Here is a 20,204-nt window from a genome sequence, read left to right on the forward strand (position 1 = left end):
CTTGCTAAAGATCAGCCTTAAGAGTTAAAGAATTGCTATTAGCTCCCCCTAAGGCCAAAAGGATAAGTACCAGTATTTCCCTTGATACTAGCATCACTCAGAACCAGTCAGGCCCACAGGGAAGCACAGCAGAGTGGGATAGTGAAAGGCTCCACCACCTTCTCCGCTTCCTGAAGTGTTTCATGAATATATTTTGCTTTCTCTACACCCTCCAGCTCACAACAGGTAAGTCATTTGCTTGCGATTAGGAACTCTTTTGCAAGCTAACACTTAAAAAACAATTTAAAAAATACTCCAAGTCAGTAAGCTTTCTAAAGCTTACACGTGAAAAATTCAGATGCAGAAATCAGTCTTGTCTATAATTTCAAAAAATACCAACAATGCAAGGAATGTTTCTGATAATCATTTTATGAGTAGTATGTGTGTAGGAGAACATGATTCACACAAAACTGTTTCCCTATCTTGATTTTTAATGTTACTGTACATTATAGGAAAAGCACAGCATGAATCTCTCAAATATTTTCAGAAAAAAAAAGCAAGGACTATAGGGAACCAATTTGATTTGCCAGCATACCAGAAGTGTTTGTGACTGGTGCTTCTGAGGGTCAAAAGTAATACATTTGTCATGCACTAGTATTCCTGGTATTACACTGGTGTCAGGGGATAGTGAAGATTAATATCATAATTAGAAATGCTGAACAACATCTCCATTACAAGACAGATAAAGCAACAATCCTGACACAGTCACAGCAACGATTTTATTCCTCGTTTTTCTTCCAACTTGATGAAAGGACATACGTTATCAGCCTGGATGACTTCTATATTTTGGGGTAATGAAGCAAATCCACGACCTACCTTTGCGACTGCAGAAGCGCAACATAGCTGGGGAAGCTGCATGCCACGACTTGGGGAGGAGGGAGTTAGAAAGTAGGATTAAAGGATGGGGTGACACAAGTAGGGGAGGTTCACTTTCCTTGGCACAGAGGCAAACACATGCTCATCCTCTACTGCCCATGGCTGACAGCAGAAAAAGGGCAATGCTACTGATTCCCATCTAAGCAGACCACCATTAGCTGCCACTGCAAAGCAACTGCCCAAAACTCAAGCTGGTTTAGTTCAGACCAAGTTCCTGCAGATGCAGCGTGGCTGGTGCTCAGGGCAATACCTTTTGTTCCAGAGGAAACCCCAGAATACAATCTGCTCACAAAGGTATGTACAGAGTTTCAAGATTTAGTCCCAGAGAACAACATTGAAAAGATAAAACCTCTTATATGCTTAAAGTGTACTGAGCTTTCATGATATGAGACCGAAGTTGTGACAACAGTTAATAGCTCACGCAGATTTTTTTAATCACCATTTTGTTAAAATCATTAGAAAGCTTCATTGCCAATAGGCACTAATGTTAAGAAATTAGAGAGTCTATTTTAGAATTGAAACAGGAAAGTTTATCTTCTGTGATTTGTAAGAGATTATTATATTTTAGCTAATCTGTAGGCACTATTGTGACAAGAAAACTTAAAAGAACATTTCACACAGCTGTGCAGCTATGTCTGCAGCCAGTGAACTGGCCAAATAGCTCAAAAAGCTGAAAAATAAATTCACCCCAATTGCACATTATTCTTGCAATATAATCGAATGAGTTCTGCTCAGTAATCTATTTAGTCCGTTCCCGTTATTTTGGATTCTCACCAGAAGAGTTCCAATTACCTCACTACTCCTACACTGCAACCAAAGCAAACACTCGTTAACATTTGAGAGGTGGGCGAGGAGGCAAAGTTAGTTACATCACCACCACCTTTCCCACAAGCTGAAGAGAAGGCACATGCCAACAGTTGGTGAAGAACTCACCAACGGGCTTTGGCTTGGCCAGAGAGCAATTCTCAGACGTACGGATTCAAATTTCTTTCCTGCGTACAGCAGCAAAGGAGCTGGTTAGTGTTAAATGTGAGGGACAAAGGGAGAGCGTGTTCTACCTTGTGCTGCTGCACACAGTCCTGAGGTTTGCTGATGACACCAAGACCGATAGGTATTAAAAGAAAGTGTTTAGCAGCAGCTTACTCTCTTCCTTTTCTGTGTCTTTAGGAATGAAAATAGAGAACTTCACTGTGCTCACATCTAAGCATTCATCTTAAATTATTCCTGGACCTAAGCCTTCCAGTTAAAAACTGCAGCATAAATGGGAGCATACGGCTTAAGAAGACCTCACTCCACCCATCACTCACTGGCAACAGCAAGTACATCTAGGCTAACTTTAGCAAAACATAGAGCAGAAGTCTCCATGGTGTTCTGATTACCAATAGGAACATAGTCTGATCTTGAAAAACATAAGCTTCCAGGGCCTGCCTACATAACCTGCTCCACTGCTAACCATCAAACAGAGCTGGAATTTTTTTTTCCCCAATACCTGATAGCATTGTTGCAAATTAAGCCAATGATTTCTTACCTTGTCCTGACAGACAGGCAAAACAAATTAGCCACAGTCCTGTTTATAACAACCTAAGTGTATTAAAAGACAGTTTTCACATCCAATCACTCCCTGTCTTCTTTTTTATAAACAAAATAGAGCTTATTCTTTCATTTTCTTCTTACGAGCTATGCATTTTTACTAGTTGCCTAATTTGCTTACCTCCTTTTCAAAGCCAGGACCTGAAAACTGGACATACTTCTTCGGCTAAAGTCCCAGCAGTACTGAGAGAACAATTACCTTCTTTGCCTCCTCTGCCACCCCATATGCTGTCAATATGTCCCAGACCAATGCCTATCTGTCTCTGCAGCGAATTGCAATCAGCTGTAACTTCCCAATCTTTTTCTGTAGAACTGCTTCTTGGTCACAATTATTCCTCATTTTATAGCTGTGCGTTTGATTTTTCCATCTTAGGTACAGAACTCGGCGCTTTCCTTTGTAGAAATTCATCTTCCTGATTTCAGACTATTTCGCCACTTTATCAAGCTCATTCTGAATTTTAATCAGTTCTCCACAGTGCTTGCAACCCCTGTCTCCCCTCCTCCCACACTAGCACAGCTTGGTGTCATCATGTACCACACTACAGCTGTGACAAGGAGACATGCTGGTGGTTTGGGTTTTTTTTGAGTTTGAATATGCAGCGAAAAACAAGAAAGAAGAAAAGATAATCAATGCCTTAAGAATGTCAGTTAAAATAGCCAGCAAAATATCAAAAAAAAAGTACATTAGGAATAGAAACCCAGAAATGTTAAATATCTTCCAAAGGAGCATATCAGCTGAGCGCAAAGCTGTGACAAGTTTTTAGCTCTGGGGAAGACACTGCCCGTTAATTTAGCCCTTGGCAGCACCTATCTTTGACTATATAACCATATTAATAAGGAATAGGAAATATAACCAAGAGAGTTTCTGTGTTTGTTTATGGACCAGGTAATATGAGGTGGATAACATAACTCTTGCAGCACTTTTAGTCTTGTTCCCATCTTTATTATACGCTTCCTGGAAACAAATACCCAAATCATACAGCCAAGGTTTCATTATCTACTCCGTATTATCCTGTGATTTTTTATAATACATTAAGTGCATACCAATCTTATTTTAGCCTCAGAGTATACACTCATGTTTTTTCAGACAAGCAATTAGAAGATTGGAAAGTCTCACAAAATGCTCCTATGAATTGTTCCATAGAGAGCAAATCTAGAAGTACCAAACAACCGCAGCATCCCATGGCACTATTACAGCCAAGAGTTATTGCTCACTGTGCAAAGTGACTTGCAGACGTGTACACAAAATCTTGCAATTAAAAAAAAATTAAAATCCCCAAACTTGAAACCTCCAAGAAACAGCATAGTTGCTATCCTGCGAGCAACCTGTGCATGCAGATATATGCTTCCTGCTAAACCCAACCCTTTTCAGATCAAGGGCTGACAATTTTACATTAAAACATGCCTTACATTAGCTTTATTAGGAATTTCACAGTACTTCCACTAAAAAGTCAAACCCCCTCTTGCTTTGAAAACAAGCAGAACAGAATACCCTTGCCTTTTTCTGTTTTCTGAATAGCAAATCAAAACACTTCAGAAACTTGGTATATCAGGGAAGGCTCTCCGCGAAGGAAATAAAACAAAACCAACTTGTCAAATGGGACTCCCTGCTGCTGCATACCATGTGGTGCTCTAGTGAGCTGCATCTGTTCAGCTATTAAACAGTGGTGAATATGATACCAACAGCAGTGACATTATCAAATATGCTGAGTGGTTATTAAGGCTCTACAGCATAATCTTTTCACTTTTTATTTTAATTGGTAAAAGTTACTGTAAAGTAGCTCCACGTATGATAATGCTCTTTGTGCTTGTCCCTAAATGAGAAGGCACTGCTACCTAATCCACAGCAAGTCTTAAAAACTCCATCTGCTATGCAAGGGAAAGGCTGAGTACTTTTCCTCTAGGCACTCTCTGTTGTTCCCTGGAATTCACTGGGTCAGGAAAAAAAAAACGTACAGGGAACAATAAGGCTTCAGGACATTAATAGGATTTCGCAGTGAACAGGAAGAATGCAGTCCGTAGCATTCAGTGGCAGGCAGTAAGTCGCAGGTTCACCAAGGGTGAGGGCTGAACAGAGAATAACGAGAGATTCCAGCCCCAAAATGGAGCATAATGAGATCTGTTGAGGATGTAGTGCTTCAACCCCATCCTTCAATCCAGAGGGCTGGGACAAAGAAGAGTACCTGACCCAACAGCGGAATACGCAGAGGGAAGACTTCCCAGTCCCGTATGAGCGGCTTTTCCTAGACCACAGAGAATGAATAATGCTGCAGCAGCGAGCATGATTTACATCTCCCTGAGGGAGTATCTCGACTTCCATTTGGTCCTTGACTAAACATAGATTATCACCTACAAATTCTAGCACAAAAAGTTAAAGCCACTTTAGTAGTTTCACACTGCTGCACTGAAGGCTTCAAGATAATTTCATAGAGAACTGGCAAAACTGAAGGGCTGTGTCTTTCCTTTGCTCCTCAGCATCCCTATTCAATGTAAGCCAGGTAATTATCGAAAGCCAAGAAATGCATAAATCAGTTCCTTCAGCTAATCCACCCTCTGGAGCATCAGAATGCTTCCGAGTAAATGGGCTTTCATGAACAGAGAGATACTTAATCCTCTCCACACACTTAACAGGAAAACTCACCTGTTGTTAGTGGGATTGTTACATTAAGCATGAACTATCAGAACACTGACAATATCAGTTCATTAAATCTTGTCTGTTATTGTTGCAGAAATTCTCATGACCGGCATGATCTAAGTGAAAAAACAAAAAGACACTTAACAGCAGCAGCAACCCACTGTCAAGCAGGGCAAGAATCCTGGTAAGATTGATAGGGAAGGCAAATATTATACACCTACAGTTGCTGCTGGGAGAGAAAGGAAAAGGCTGCTCAGCGATACACCAGCAATGGAGATGCACTGATGTCAAGCATATCATGCTCAGGTAACAGATAGCGTTTAGATAGCACAGACAAGTTACTGAAAAGCAGATGAAGATGTAGCTGGTAACCCAGTTTTCGGGAAATCTAGATAAATTCCCCACTCTGGCTCTATTTCCTGCATGACCCTGGTGCAATGAGTTAGTATCAAAGATTGTAAAAGCTGAGTAACTAAATTGGATGAAAGTATGAACCAGGCCCAGTGTGTTCAGTTCTACCCTCTGACACACGAGATTAAATTCAGTGATTTTACTATAGTTACTCCTCACCGACACAGTGGTGTGAGTGAAAAGCGAGAAAGGCTCAAGACGGTAAAACGGTCTAGAAGAAAAAAAAGCAAACTAGCATTAAATATTAAAACAAGTTTCCGGTTTGGTGATGATACTGAGGAATCACAGAGCAAAACCGGAATTAAGTAAGCAGTCTAATTAACTAATTATGAGTTACAATTAAGGTAGTATCTCACAAAAACAGAATAGTATTAAGACAAGCTTTCCTTATTAGCACAAAGTGATTAACTATAATAGCAATGTTTGCTTAAACAAACGCCTGAAGCAAAGCAGCAGGCTCTGTAAAATTGTCTCTGCACCTTTCACCTCCCAGCAGGAGTTTTCTGGCCTGATGTAGATCCTGCTCGTACTTACTTGTCTTTCTGCAGTTTCTTCAGACAAATTAATAGTGGAAGTGGTGGGATGAGAATTACTTGGGGTTAGGATCAGAACCTGTTCAGGCCACCAGAAGCACTTTTCCCCCAGCCTTGTTCTGCATCAACAGGCCCATCTCTCCGACTGGTATTAAAAATGATACTGTTCATACCGCATGTTCACTGAAAAACTGCTACACTGGTACTTCGTGCTGCAGCTCACACTATATCCTTATCCTCACTTAGAGCTCATAAATTTAAAAGACAGGGAGTTAATGGGCCAGATCTTGGGTTCTGGCTTATATTCATAAGAAACAAAGCTTGATCTGTCCTGTGCAAACCTGGCCCTCTTTCAATGGGTCATAGCAATCTGAGAGTCACTCTCTCTTATTCACACTGTCACCAGGAGCCAAAAGCATAGTCTAGGGTACTCTGAACGTGATGCCATTCCTCACATCTGTCTTTTTCCTTTTTTTTTTTCCCCAAGCCACACACTGTCAGCCCAAAGTGCCTACAACCTGCCTACACTCTGCACTGTTGTAGCTTCTAACACACTGGGTACATGTGTTCCACTTGAGTTTGAGCCCAGACACTCCCAGGCATGCCTAGTAGGGAGGATGGAGAGCAAATCTTTTTGCACTCCTCTAAAATTAGATGAGAACTAGGCAGTAACAAGCTACGAAATATTATCAGGGCTGACTCTATTATATTACTAGATATAAAAAACAGTGTATGCTTAACAAAACATACAATAGATATAATAAGCAGAGAAGTACCCAATAGGTGGACAAAAGTGGCTGGCTCTTGGAAGTGACCCTCAATCTTCTAGAGCTCTCATTCTCCAAATAATCACAATAATTTCCTATGATTCAGTGCTTCTTCCTTTGGGTGATCAGCCAGGTTTCAGTGAACATCTCAACTGTTCTGCTATTGCAAACAGTCAAGTATTCTTTAAATCTTAATAAGGTTGCTATATGTCTGCTAAATTTTTCATCAGCTCTTTCTATACATGGCAATGTTCTGGAAAAGTTGGTGCCAAGTTATTAAAATATCTGTAACCTTTGTATGTAAGGATGTTGGCTAGTAACCAGTAATCTTTTGGATTAAAAGGACCTGATTAGACTGGGATGGGTCTAAAACATCAATGAGAGAATATAATATTAACTAGAAAAGGTGCTGCTATAGAGAAAAGATGGGCTATTTATTTATCTGTGCATTACAGCTAATTCTCCTTTCTGAAACCAGAAATTTGGTATTTATGTCTAAAAAAACTAGTCACAAAAGGGAATGTCTCCAAATTTTGGCCACATGTTTATTTGCTTTGTTTTGCTGCTTTCGTTCTTTAATTAAACAGAACCAATCAATGGTCTTCATCAAGAAGGTCTTCCATGTGAGTACACCACATAGTCACCATCTGAAGAGACCCCTCTGTTCCTTTAGCTATATGGTATTCCTCATTCTGTGGGAAAGATGAGGTATGTAATCACTGAGACCTCTGAAAGTTGACACCTGCTTTCACTGGGATTCAGTGGGACTGCAGATTGTGCACAGCACATGAATCTGTGTTTGAGGACACAACAGAAAAAGAACTTAGGGAACGAGGGAAAGGTATGAGAAAGAAAGAATCCTTGCAAAGAAGACTGGATGTAATCTGTACAGTATGTCAGAGCTTTAAAAGTAACAATGTAAAAAATAAAAGCTGCTTAATGAAGGCGTCATAAGCCTCTTCAAGATTAAGTTAATTAAATATCTTTCCTCTTTTTTCCTGCCTCTCCAAATTGGTCCACTTCAGTTCTTAAAAATCCACGGTTTTTGTTACTAGTATAACACAACTTAGCCCAAACTCCTATTCTTAATCTTTTCAGTCTGACTTAAAGTCAGAGGAGGAGGAGAAGAGGAGGAAGTGTGCCAGAGCAGAGATTCCCCTGCAGCCCGTGGTGAGATGGCAGGCCAGCCCCTGCAGCTCATGAGAGAAATGGTGGAGAAGTCTGTGAAGACCTGCAGCCCGTGGAGGACCCCATGTCAGAGCAGATGTCTGTGTCTGAAGAAGGCCATGACTCCATGGAAAGCCTTCTCTGGAGCAGTTTGCGAGAACTGCAGCTCATGGGATGGACTCATGTTGGAGAATTTCGGAGAGAACTGTCTCCTGTGGTAAGAGATCCCACACTGGAGCAGGACAAGAGTGTGAGGAGACCTCCTCCTGAGAAGGAAGGAGCGGCAGAAACAACGTGTGACAAACTGACCTCAACTCCCATTCCCCATCTCCTGTGCCACACAGAGGAGGAGGCAGAGAAATCAGGAGCACAGTTGAGCCCAGGAAGAAGGGAGGGGTGGGAGGAAGGTGTTTTTAAGATCTAGCTTTGTTTCTCTTTACCCTACTCTGATTTGATTGGCAAAAAATTAAATTGATTTGTTCCTCAAGTCAAGTCTGTTTTGCCCGTGACCATGATTGGTGAGTGATCCCTCACTATCCTTCTCTTGACCCTTTGAGCTTTTTATTGTATTTTCTCCTCCCCATCCCACTGTGGGGGAGAGCGAACAAGCGGCTGCGTGGTGCTTAAATGCTGGCTGAGCCTAAACCATGATGCAGTTAAACTTCCTATAGCATTTTCCATACGTATACATTAAAGAGGAAAAAAAAATCACAAATAATATTATGTATGTAAGCGTAATAAGGGAATATCAAATATTGGCAGAACTCTGGATTAGATAATATCAGCCTTAAGTAATTTTCTTGTGCCTCCAGGTAGCAGAATATTAAATATCACAACCCTGATAAACATAATGATCCAAAGCCCTTCTAGAGCTCCAGAGTGATCCCTGATGCTCAATTAGGTGATATGATGATGGCCTGATTTTCAGAGGTGCTGACTATATTCAGCTCCCATTGACTTGAGCCACTGATGTGCATGCTCAGCAGTTATAAAATATCAGATTTCTGAAACATTGTCGTTCTGCCTTTTTTTTTTTTTTTAGCTCTTCCTGGACATGAATAATTCTATTTTAAAGTCATTACTCTTTCATGCATATACAAGCCACCATCGGCCTTACCAAATCTTGGCATTGCACAGATACACATATAATAATAAGGAAATCCAGATTTGAAAGATGATTATTAGAAGAAATATTATCCTGAGAATATTTTTTAAAAGATTATTAAACTCTTCCTGAGAAAATTAATTAGCTCAAATACAAATCACTGAAATCAAAGGTATTTTTACCATCAATCTCACTGAAAGTACATTCAGCTCTCTAGGCGTTGATCCAAATACAACTAAGTCAATAAGAATCTTTCAATTGACTTTCCACTAGCCATTAAGCCCAAGACATATGGAGTATTCAAAAGAGAATAACAAATTAATTTATCTTAAGACTCTGCAATTTTTTTCTCTGGTGCATTCAGACATAGAAGTCTGATCCTCACCAGAGTTTTACTATTTCTGTTCACTTGAGGGAAGGTCATTATACTTGCATAAATTTAAATTATCCATATATTATGTATATGTACAATAGAATCTAACAGAGTCAGCTATTAAAAGCCTGGTGCAGACGAACACTGCATATGTATAACTAAGAGATGGAGGGAGGGGAGCAGGAAATAATAGTCCTTTTAAGTTTGTCAAAAGGTCCAAAAACTGAGTAGGAAAAAGTTAATAGAGGACTTTTGCAGAATTTTCCATTAACTTAAAGCTGAAAATCAAACCCACTTGTTATCAATTTTTTTTTTCACATAAAAGTCAACATTTCATTTGGAGATATTAAATATTTCCCTAGCTTATAAAAAATGAAGTATGTTGTACACAAAAAATGAATAAATAGCTCAGAAAATGGAGAAACATTAACATCACTTTAAGCCAAGAGAATTTTTGAACCAAAGCTGACAAAAACTCAAAAAAGCTTTCATTTGATTTTTATCCACATATTCCTCATAGAAAATGTTTGAAATGAAAAATGCCTTTCCCACAATATATATTTTAATAGATGTGGTATATAAGTAGTTGAGACAAAGAGCACAAACTGAATTTATCCATGATCCAAACCCCAATTTTCTGTAAGACATGCGATATTTCCTCTCCTATGACTGTTTGGCTCAGTCATTAATTGTAACTGAAGGCTTCACAAACACATTTTGAAAATCTAAGTACAACACTGATTAATCTAACATGCCAGTAATGCTGCATCTTCAGCATATTTCAGGTTAACTGTGTTATACTTTGCATATATTATACTATCTGTCCTTAACCATACTATATTTTTTCAGGTAACACGTTACCACATCTTTTAAAATAGTTTTCTATGCTTTCCCATCACAGTATTAATCTTATTGGTTTATATTTTCCTCATAATATTTTTTCCTAATAACATTCAATAGAATTAAATAAAAAATATATCACAATCTACCCTTAATTTAATTTATTTTTATTTTACTTTATCCTTAGGTAGGACTGTCACTCTTCTCCCCCTGGAATTACAGGGTGTTTTGCCCCAGCTTCCCTCAGAAGAGGGTTAGGACAACGTTCAAAATGCTGCCACATCTGCCTTATTCCTTATTTTAAACCTTAGGATATTGGTTATCAGAACGATCTTCACCACTTCACCTGCTTCAGCAGATCCATGATATCTTTCATTGAGCTCAATTAGTAATTCCTCACCCCACTTGAGATAGTACAAGAGAGCCCAGTCTAGCTTAAGTAGCTCGTGTCTGGGAGGCTGGGTGTCTTTTCTGGAATGACAAAGCTGTAAGATCTAAAATGGTCTGCTAGCCTTATCCGACATACGAACTTCTTGTTCTCAATTTCAAAACCAGCTGTAACCATAAAAACAGCACATTGGTTTTGTGCTCTCAAAATACTTTGATTTTAAAACAAATGACACAAAAAAGAGAGACACAGAAACTGCTGACTCCTTTCATCAGGCACACCACAAAATGTTATATTTTGGTATAGTTTAAAGTCTTTAATTTTAACAATGAAAGATAAAAATGTGGCATAATTGATACTTAAAATATTTTTTTAAAGTAGCTGAAGTCTATTGATGGAAATTTATCCTTCTTGTCTTCACTAGCAGAGCATATATTACTTGTGCCACAGGGGAGAATGAGAGTTTCCTATGCTACCAGCATTGCCAGAAAGAGCAGTTCTAACACGACTTAGCCTTTTGAGGCAGTATCTTTGTCTAACTTCAGTTTGTTTCTCACCATAGAAAAGATGGAAACTCGAGGCAGCAACAGCACAGTGCTTGTGAAAGAAGATGACATTTATATCTCTCTCTTTCTACTTTTCTGTCTAATGACTCAGGAAAAGAGAGTGGAAAGAGAAGAGCAGAGATAGGAACAGGAACCACTTGCAGAATTACCTGAGGGCTTTAGAAGTCAATGAAAAGCCAAGCACAGAAGTGCACGTGGTGATTAACTGAACACTGCGTGAATAAGCTGATGCCTTTTTCCATTTGGCATGGAGATGGATGCAGACTATGCCAAGAAGAAGGGGAAAAAAAAGAGGATTGTATAGTAATTCTCAGAGCTATCTCTCCTTCTTTTATCTGTCACTAGGAGAAGGAAGTGGCAGTAGACTCTTAGGCATGATATCTATTTCCTCTTGAACTGGAGCTCTCAGCAGAGACTGTACAGGAGACCACTTCCATAACACAAGTCAAGTGATAGCTATGAAAACTAATTGCTGCATCTCTGAATGACTAAGTCATATTAACATCCTTTTCTTGAAGCACAGGAATGCACATGCATCACACGCACAACCAGTCTTTGATATCTAGGCTGCTACAATACAGTTGCAGTTTTATAATAATCTACCTTGGAATTTCAAATATTTGCACTGGAATGGTTAAGCATCTGGTAGCAATGCAGATTACACATTCTTTGAAATGTTTCTCATATTAACAATGGTTATATGGGGAGGATAAACGATTACTTAAAATAAATGTGTTCCTAACCTAACACTAAAGCTGTGATTCAGATGATCAAGTAGCAATTTTCCAAATCAGAATTTGTTATGAGCTTGATTTCATTATTAGATTTATATCATCTTTAAGGAAACAGAATAATAAAGAGGGCAAGCACACATTGAAGTACCATAATCAAACTCTCAATTTTCTCTTCTATTCCTAGAATGAAGAAGGTGAAGAGCAAGCTACCTCATAGCTCCATTCTGAAACATCCCAAACAAGCACCCTCCTCAACATGCTAGTGAGGATTATGATTTAAAGTTTTTTATCTCAAAGCAATGGTTCTACATCAAATTTCTTGCCCACCATTCTGCTGAAGATACACTTAAAACCTACGCTTACACATCCATCCCAAATTTTGTCAATGAGGATTATCTGTGTGATTAATGACCTCCTGGGTAAAATGGAAGCTCAGCAACAAAAGAACCAGTTTCTATCATACTGAAAAACTGAATGCCAGCATAATTAAATCACAACTATATCCTTGTTATAACGTTATAGTTGATATAACACAGGCAAGTTGTCCATGCACAGAGCATCCCAATGTACACAGGCACTTATTGCTCATGCATAGACATTATATAAACAGGTGAGTGGATGCATGCAAAAGAACGTGCAGAATTAGACTCTTCCCTCCATTTAGATTTTCCTCCTTGCACTATTCACAGTTTTTGCATGGTTATTTTCTGGTTATTTAGTAGATAAGACATTCCTAGTGGCATCTCAACATTGGTGCAAGCAGGAAGTTTTGAATGACACAACCCTCCTACTACTTTTATTACAGCTAGTTTAATGCAATAGCTGCCAATATTGAAAAACTTTGATCCAATAAACCATTTTCCAGACATAATATATATATAGGCCTCTCCGTTTCTATGTTCTTCCTCATTTTTATAACCATGATGTTTCACAATACCTTGCTGAACTAAAATAGATCTCAGGAAAAATTCTCAGAAATGCCAACAGTTCCATTGACTTTAATAAGACAGACGTTCTTTAGTACCGCGAGTGCTTTTGAAAATACTGCCTTTCGACTTTCTTTTGAATACTATCCTTATTTGAAATAGATTCCGGGAAATTATATCCCAGCAATTTTCCAAGCTTTATCTACCATTGACAACCCTTAAAAAAATCCTTGCTAGGTGTCTTAGAATCTCACGTCAATCCCTTAGTATCTCCACTCTAGAGAGACTAAAGAAAGGCAGCTCTCAGAAGGTCAGACCTCGTTCCAGTGAAATTCCACAGTTATCACGGATTTTGCTCTGAAGCAGAGTAGGCTTCAGGGAGGTTCTTGAAGTCTCTTGCAAAGACAATAGGAGGAGGCCAGGATCACCTCACAGATCATAATGATAAAAGGCCTTTTGATTCTTCACAGAAATTTTAAAAGACCAGTAAAGTATAATTTATTATTTTCCCCATCTCTGTTAAGCTGGTACTGTTTCTGATCATAGAAAATTCTCAGTTACTCTTTCATTTCTACCATCTGTTGCTACAGCATGGGTATAGGTAAGTTATTTGGAAAAAAAAAAAAACACACTTATAAGCAGGCACTAATTTTTATCTCCAACTCATAATTAATGAACCCAATGTTTGTTTTAAAATGGAAAAATCAAGTCTAGACAGAAGATTGCATGAATATTATGGTTTTGATAGACTTCAGGTACAGTAAAACTACAAGAAAAACATTCCTTAATATGCTAATGAAAAAGAAAACAGTGTAAGAAGACAGTAACACTGTTGACCACAGTGGCTGGATCTGGTCTCAGACTGCAAAGTAACGGGCAAATGGAGACTAGGCATCTGATGTTAGATGTGGCTTTGGAAAGCAAATTTTTAAATTCTCTTCAGCCACACAATACCTGCCCTGAAAAATGTAGGCTCTCAGATTTTCTGATGCCTGGGAGAAGTTGCTTTGTTCACATTTTTAAATTAAGATTGTACAATACTAGCCAGTCATTTTGTCCACACGTTTCAGTGTAAGAGAAGGGTGTAAACAACCTCTGAATTTTATTGAAGGTCTTCTTTCTTTATTTATTTACTCAAGCCAGTAAATAAATGAAAAATCACCTTGGTCCACAATGCAAGAGTGCCTTTACAGAAATAAGGAGCCTGGGAAGATTGAATACTGTATCCCTCTAATTTTGAAAATGATCACTGCTGAATGTTTTCTGATGGTAAAAGTGTAATTGGTTATAGATCAATAAGTAATTTCATTCAAAAGGAACTCTTCTGTTCCTGAAAGTAGAGAGATTCTTAAATCAAAATCAAACTAATACATTAACAAAGTTGAGACTAATCTAAACAACAACATTTTATACTGCCCTAGTTATGTTTATCTCAACTGATCATTTATTTATGTTGCCATAAAAATCCAGATGCTTTCAATTTTGATTGCTAGTTATTTGCTTTAAGGCTGTTGAAATCACTTTTTTCAACTTCCTGGCTTGACAATCTTGCTCTCTGCTTAAGATTTATCATCACAAAAGATTGGTGAAATCAGAGGATAAATTCTAGTATTAACAATAAGCACAGTCAATTGTGATACACTGTAATTCCCCCAGCAGATTTCAGATTAAATCCTCCAAGATTAATGTGCCTTTCTATTACATTGTTAAATCCTGTTTTATGTAATTAGATTGCAGTAAACTGCTACATCTGTATAGGTATCATGGCATAATTTTTAGTTGAAAAGCCACATACAGTATCACCGTAAAAAGTAAAAGGCATTTTGAGAACATCTGAGACCCTGTCCAGTATTGCATGCTATAAGCCATTATCACTTAGTTCACTTTTGACCCTAAAAGGTTCATTAAAAAAATGCTGCATTTACATTAAAATAAAATCAAATCCCCACAAATATAAGAACAACCAAAACAAGAAGAAATATCATGCCTTTGTCAATAATACTTACGATATGCAGCTCTAAATAATCTCCGAGCCCAGTAGAACTGTCCACTCGTACCAACACAGCTTCTTTTTGAACAGTACTAAACCCTATTGCCAGTCTGTCTGCACGAGTGCTCGGCCGATCGTTAGGAGGCCACGTGTAAGTGATTTGTCCACCACCTTTGCTGAAGATATATGTTGTTCCCGCTGTAAAACAGAAATAAAGATAATTAGCTCACTTGCACTAATGCAAACCCGCATGGAAATCATATGCTCTACAAAAATCAAGATGTTCTCATATGGCAAATGGATTCATAGAACCAAACAAGACTATATTTCGACATGAAAGAGTCTTTGTCTCTGAAAATGTTGCAGCAAGCGAAATATTAGTGCTTTTTATATGGTGCAATCAACACAGAATATAACATAATTGCATATGCAGCAACTTAAAATACCATAGCTCTGATTCGGAAATGCCTATCTATTCAAGAGAGTTCTTAAGCATATGCTGGAAGAACATGTTTCTGTGATGTGCAGAACAGGGATGAAGTGAACCAAATGCTTTCCCAAACTGGGCCTATGTGGAGAAGAAATCAAGTAATTCCAGTTATCTCATGACTGACAAAAAAATGAATCTCCTTATTTACACAATGAATATGATACATCATTGTGCCCAGCAAAGCAAGACGTTAACAAATACATTCAGATAAGACTTTTACGGACCTAAGGTTTATCAGCTTGTGACAGATGGGGACAACAAATGGAAACACACGTTACTTGTCATGTCAGGACAAAAAGATATCAGTCTACCATCTAAGTAAGCAATGGCTTATTTGCATAATGCTCAATATATAACTTATAAGAGTGGAAATCTTTGCACATTATCTCCAGTGTGCACTTACAAAATCTATAATCGGTTTTAAACAAGTGTTGTAATCTGAAACCACTTAGCACTCAGGTGCTTAACTTCATCACCAGCATATTTCCTCTGAACTGAAATAGTGGCATATCCAGACATTTTCCGTTTAAAGCTTGTATCCTAACAACAGCACACAGCCAGCAAATTGTGCATGCACTTGATCTTTCATTTGTGAAGTCATACAAGCTGTCCACTTCTTTTCTATGAAGATAAGTCGAAGCTTAGGGAGATATGCCAGCGCATTCTAAATACACATGCCAGCGCATTCTAAATACACATACACATCTAGTTTTACTATCTGTTTTAAGCTGGCTCCCTGTGTGGCTACTTTCAATTTTATTCAGTTATTTTAATTCAGTTTATTCCACCCACTACTCTCACTACATACTTCCCATGTCCATGTAAGGAGATAGTGCACAACAGTATAATTGCCATTTTCTTACTTTCTTTCAAGATTGACCAAAAATGCTGTGAGCATACAAAAGGATCTAAAATCCCTTGAACATGTAGACTTTTAAAGCCAAAAACAAGAAGTGCTGTATAGTTACATCACTCCTTCAACTTCCAGATGTCTCAAAATCTTACTGTACTGCTAAGCAAGACTACTTTGTGTCAGTATCAAAGCAAATAGTTCACCTGGTTTGTTTGAAGAGATATCCTACATTTATTTCTAACATCACTTTTCCTTTACGGAATTACGTACCTACTCTTTTTTTTTTTTCCCAGTACCATCAATTTGTAATATTTTATGCACTGTGCATAGCACTTGTGAAACTGTAAAGGTCATTTGATATCAACACACTTGCAGGATTGCATTGTGATTCAAATGGCTTTTCTCCTGATGGAAGAATATCAACCTGCATGTGTTTTAGGAAAACTTGTCAACTCTCTTTAGCAAAGACAAACACAATGACAGATCTGATATCTAAGGTTTCACTTACACTCCAAGTGAAATCAGAGTTTATCATCATTTTAGAGTTGTGCAAGAGTAGTGAAGAGAGAGGCTGTGCCTTAAAAAACCTTGGTAGTGGAAACGGGCAAATGATGTCTGTTTTAGGAACGTGTATGACAAAAACCTAATCTCCTGTTCTCTCAGCCTTACTTTCCTCATAGGTGGTGCTCTGAAATGCACAATAATCCTTGCATGCTATTCAGTAATGACGGTTGAATCTCCAGTTCTAGTATATCCCAAAACAAAGATACATGAGACAGGTAATACCACTCTTGATGGTCCCCAAGTTCTCCTCTTTGCTGCTAGTGCTTACTTCAAATCTTGAGCCAATTTTGAAGTGACAGAGTTTGGACCTTCATACAGTATATGTCACATTGGTGTCTGTAGAGAAAGGATTTATTCTGTGTTGATGAAAAACTGAGGGCTTGATTCAAAGCTCATTAAAAACAGTGACAGCCTTTCTGTTGACTTCATAAAGTATTGTGTGTCAGGTCACGAATGAGGTTTTTATATGTAACAAAAATGAGAAGGCTAAGAAAAAACAAATCCTTACACCTCAATGTCACAGATGAAACTGTTGGAATAGTACATAAGAATTAAGTGGGAGTGCATAATTCTCCCTTTTCTTGGTTGTAACAGATGTGTTTACCCAATACAGAAGACAAAGAAAAAGCCTGCCAAGTGGTGGTGGAGTCATACTGAATACATGACCCAGAGTAAGTCTCCAGATCTGAACAATGAGAGACTCTGTTGTTCTTATTCAGAGTGAATCTTTGTCGCAGTTTTTTGCTAAATACTGCCCTTCAAATAAACCAATGAGGAGCAATTCATTACACACCACTGCCGCATTGAAGACAAGGACAGCGTCAGTAGGGCTAGATAAATCTAGCTGTAAATCTTAAACTGCGTAGAATCAACATCGAAATTAAAAAACTTATCTACGATAACATGTGGCTTATGGTTTTTTATGGCCAAGTTTTTCCCTTCTTTGTAACAGTCCATTTTGTAGCTCTTCGTACTAACTGCATGTCTGGTAACAGGCTAATTAATCCATGCTGATGCATACAGATCTGCCTCTGTCTAAGCTGTACAGGGAGTCAAGTTCTTTGAATTTCCTGTATTAATTATGAAAAAAATGGGTCGGAAGCCATTTGAGAATAGGTCCTCTAGTGTTTGTATTTCAAGAAAGACAAATATAATAATGTAAAATTTATTACTCTGTGACTGATGTGATTGATCTCAGCTTATAGTCCGACCTCCCATTAACTATTAAAAGCTAGAAACTGAGCAGTTGTTCGAAACCACCCTGCTTACTATCCATTTTGGATCTGTTCAGAAACAATAGAGAAAGCCTAATTCACTTGCTCCATAAAGGATTTTATGCTCTCTGACAAACCTTATAACGTCTCTGCCATTGTTTCAGAACATTGTAACTCCAAACCAGTCATTTTCCTTCTCTCTTTTAGCTTATGGCCCTGTGTTGTTTGGGGTTTATCGTCTCAAGAGAATTGAAAGCAGCAGAATTAGAATGTCAAGAATAGCAATGCCATCAGCAGAGTACTTGTAAGCGGGCAAGTTTGTAACATGCCAGTTATATCTCTCAGCTGCAGAATTTACTGTGCAATTCTTTATGCGTCTCTGCATCTACACAATGTTTAGGAAAAATGTCCTTACAGCTCTTTGAAATTCTTAACCGTGAAAGCATGGTTCCTATTGTAACAAACTGCCAGTGGTCAAGATACAGTAATGTTTTTTAATGGCCTGGGTCTCTCAAGTCCTACTTGTTTGCAAAATTCATCTTTATGAAATAGTGCATTCATTTCAGCACGGCCTGGCAGCAACTCAAGGACATCTGCTTACCTATACAGTATTAAGCAGATAAATATTTTGTTTAGTACCCATTTACTGTATCTATTACTGTGTATGACTGCAAAGCTTTTCAGTATTTATTGCTCTGAAGTCACATCTGATGCCGTTTAATAGTTTGCTCAAATCAACAACAAATCAACAGCTTTCTACCTTCCTCATGTTCATCCCAATTTTGTGTTTAAGGTATATTGCACTGAAGGGTAATGTACATAATTCCATTTTTCCCATATAACATTTGTAAGTTAATGTTTATTTTCAGCATTCACATCAGGTTTCAGATGCCGATTAAGTGAAAGCAATGGTTTGATTGAGCTCTAGACCTCAACAAACTATGATTTCAGCGCACACTGAAGCTGGAAAACTAAAGACTGAAGCCTGTAAATTTCAATAATGAAAACTATTAGCTGCCCTTTCATTAATAGTAAAGCAATTTTTAACTATTATAAAAAAACATGAAGGGTAAGCATTGCTGGTTATAACAAGAAATCACCAAATAATGCAATTTTCTTCCTTCTGTATGTTATCAGTACTTTGTTCATTCTGGGCTAGAATGTGAACCCTCTTATTCCCACTGGTAAGTAATTACTTGCATTGATAAACCTGCTGAATCCAGTGAGACTATTTCTGCAGGGTACTCTTAATTACCAAGAGTGAAGAATTTACAATATCTATCTATATACACACACACACATATACATTTGCCCAAACATCTATATGGAGGCATTAATCACACTTGCTATGTTCAGGAGAGCTTATAAATCTGCATTGATACTTCTTTTTCACATTTCCGTCTATGTATTTTCATCCTGCTCAAGCTCAAGTTCCAGAAAACTACACAAAATTTCCGTACGTAAATTTGTACAGATTTTCTAAGGTAAAAAAATGAATATTCCAAGTCTGAAATATGATATGCCAGGGAGAGAGAGGGGATTTTTTGAAATAATCAGTTTGGTGGATTAAAAAACAACTCTTCCATGTGTTTTTTCTTAGACTGTGATGAGTTATTAATTATTTACACAGTATAGTGAATATATGCCACAGAATTGAGGTGAGGAGGGAATGGCCATTAGAGTTAACCATGAGAAGAAGATGGGAAGACCTGCTGGAAGAAGTACTTCAAACTAAACATCTGATTCAATTGAACACTTCCTGAAGGCATCCTGGTACACTCTCTCCCACTAATCAGGACAGAAGCCTGAATATGGACTGTAACTGCTTTGCTGCAACGACATCAGGCTTCTCTAAGTATAGACTATTTAACAGCAGAAGAGGTGTACTGGAAGGAGAAGGAGATTTTCAAATGGATTATTGCCTGTAGCTCTCTAAAAAGCCTGAGCCACAGGTGTAAGAATGGTGAAATGTCTCATTTTCTGGCCAGCTTTCTGTTAGACTCATGGATAATAGGATCTCGCAGTGTATTTATGATGTTCCTTTGACCATACTCAGCTTGGCAAACCTTAAAGGGTCATAGTTTTCCTGCAAATTGACTGCTACTCAAAACAATTTCTGGTTAGGTCTTTAAACCAATCTAAC

At 38.1% G+C, this 20,204-nt stretch overlaps 1 protein-coding gene across 23 annotated transcripts in view; it reads right to left on the bottom strand.

The window, feature by feature from the left end:
* The window catches only part of NRXN1 (neurexin 1), a 763,795-nt gene that overhangs the window by 215,814 nt on the left and 527,777 nt on the right, over positions 1-20,204 (bottom strand). For all 23 annotated transcript variants that reach the window (XM_086630300.1, XM_086630295.1, XM_086630283.1 and 20 more), the window contains one exon: positions 14,957-15,138. In XM_086630300.1, coding sequence (XP_086486426.1) covers positions 14,957-15,138 — 182 coding nt within the window. The remainder of the gene's footprint in view (positions 1-14,956; positions 15,139-20,204) is intronic.

Source organism: Tauraco erythrolophus, chromosome 2 (assembly GCF_009769465.1).
Source record: "Tauraco erythrolophus isolate bTauEry1 chromosome 2, bTauEry1.pri, whole genome shotgun sequence".
NCBI classification, from domain to species: Eukaryota; Metazoa; Chordata; class Aves; order Musophagiformes; family Musophagidae; genus Tauraco; species Tauraco erythrolophus.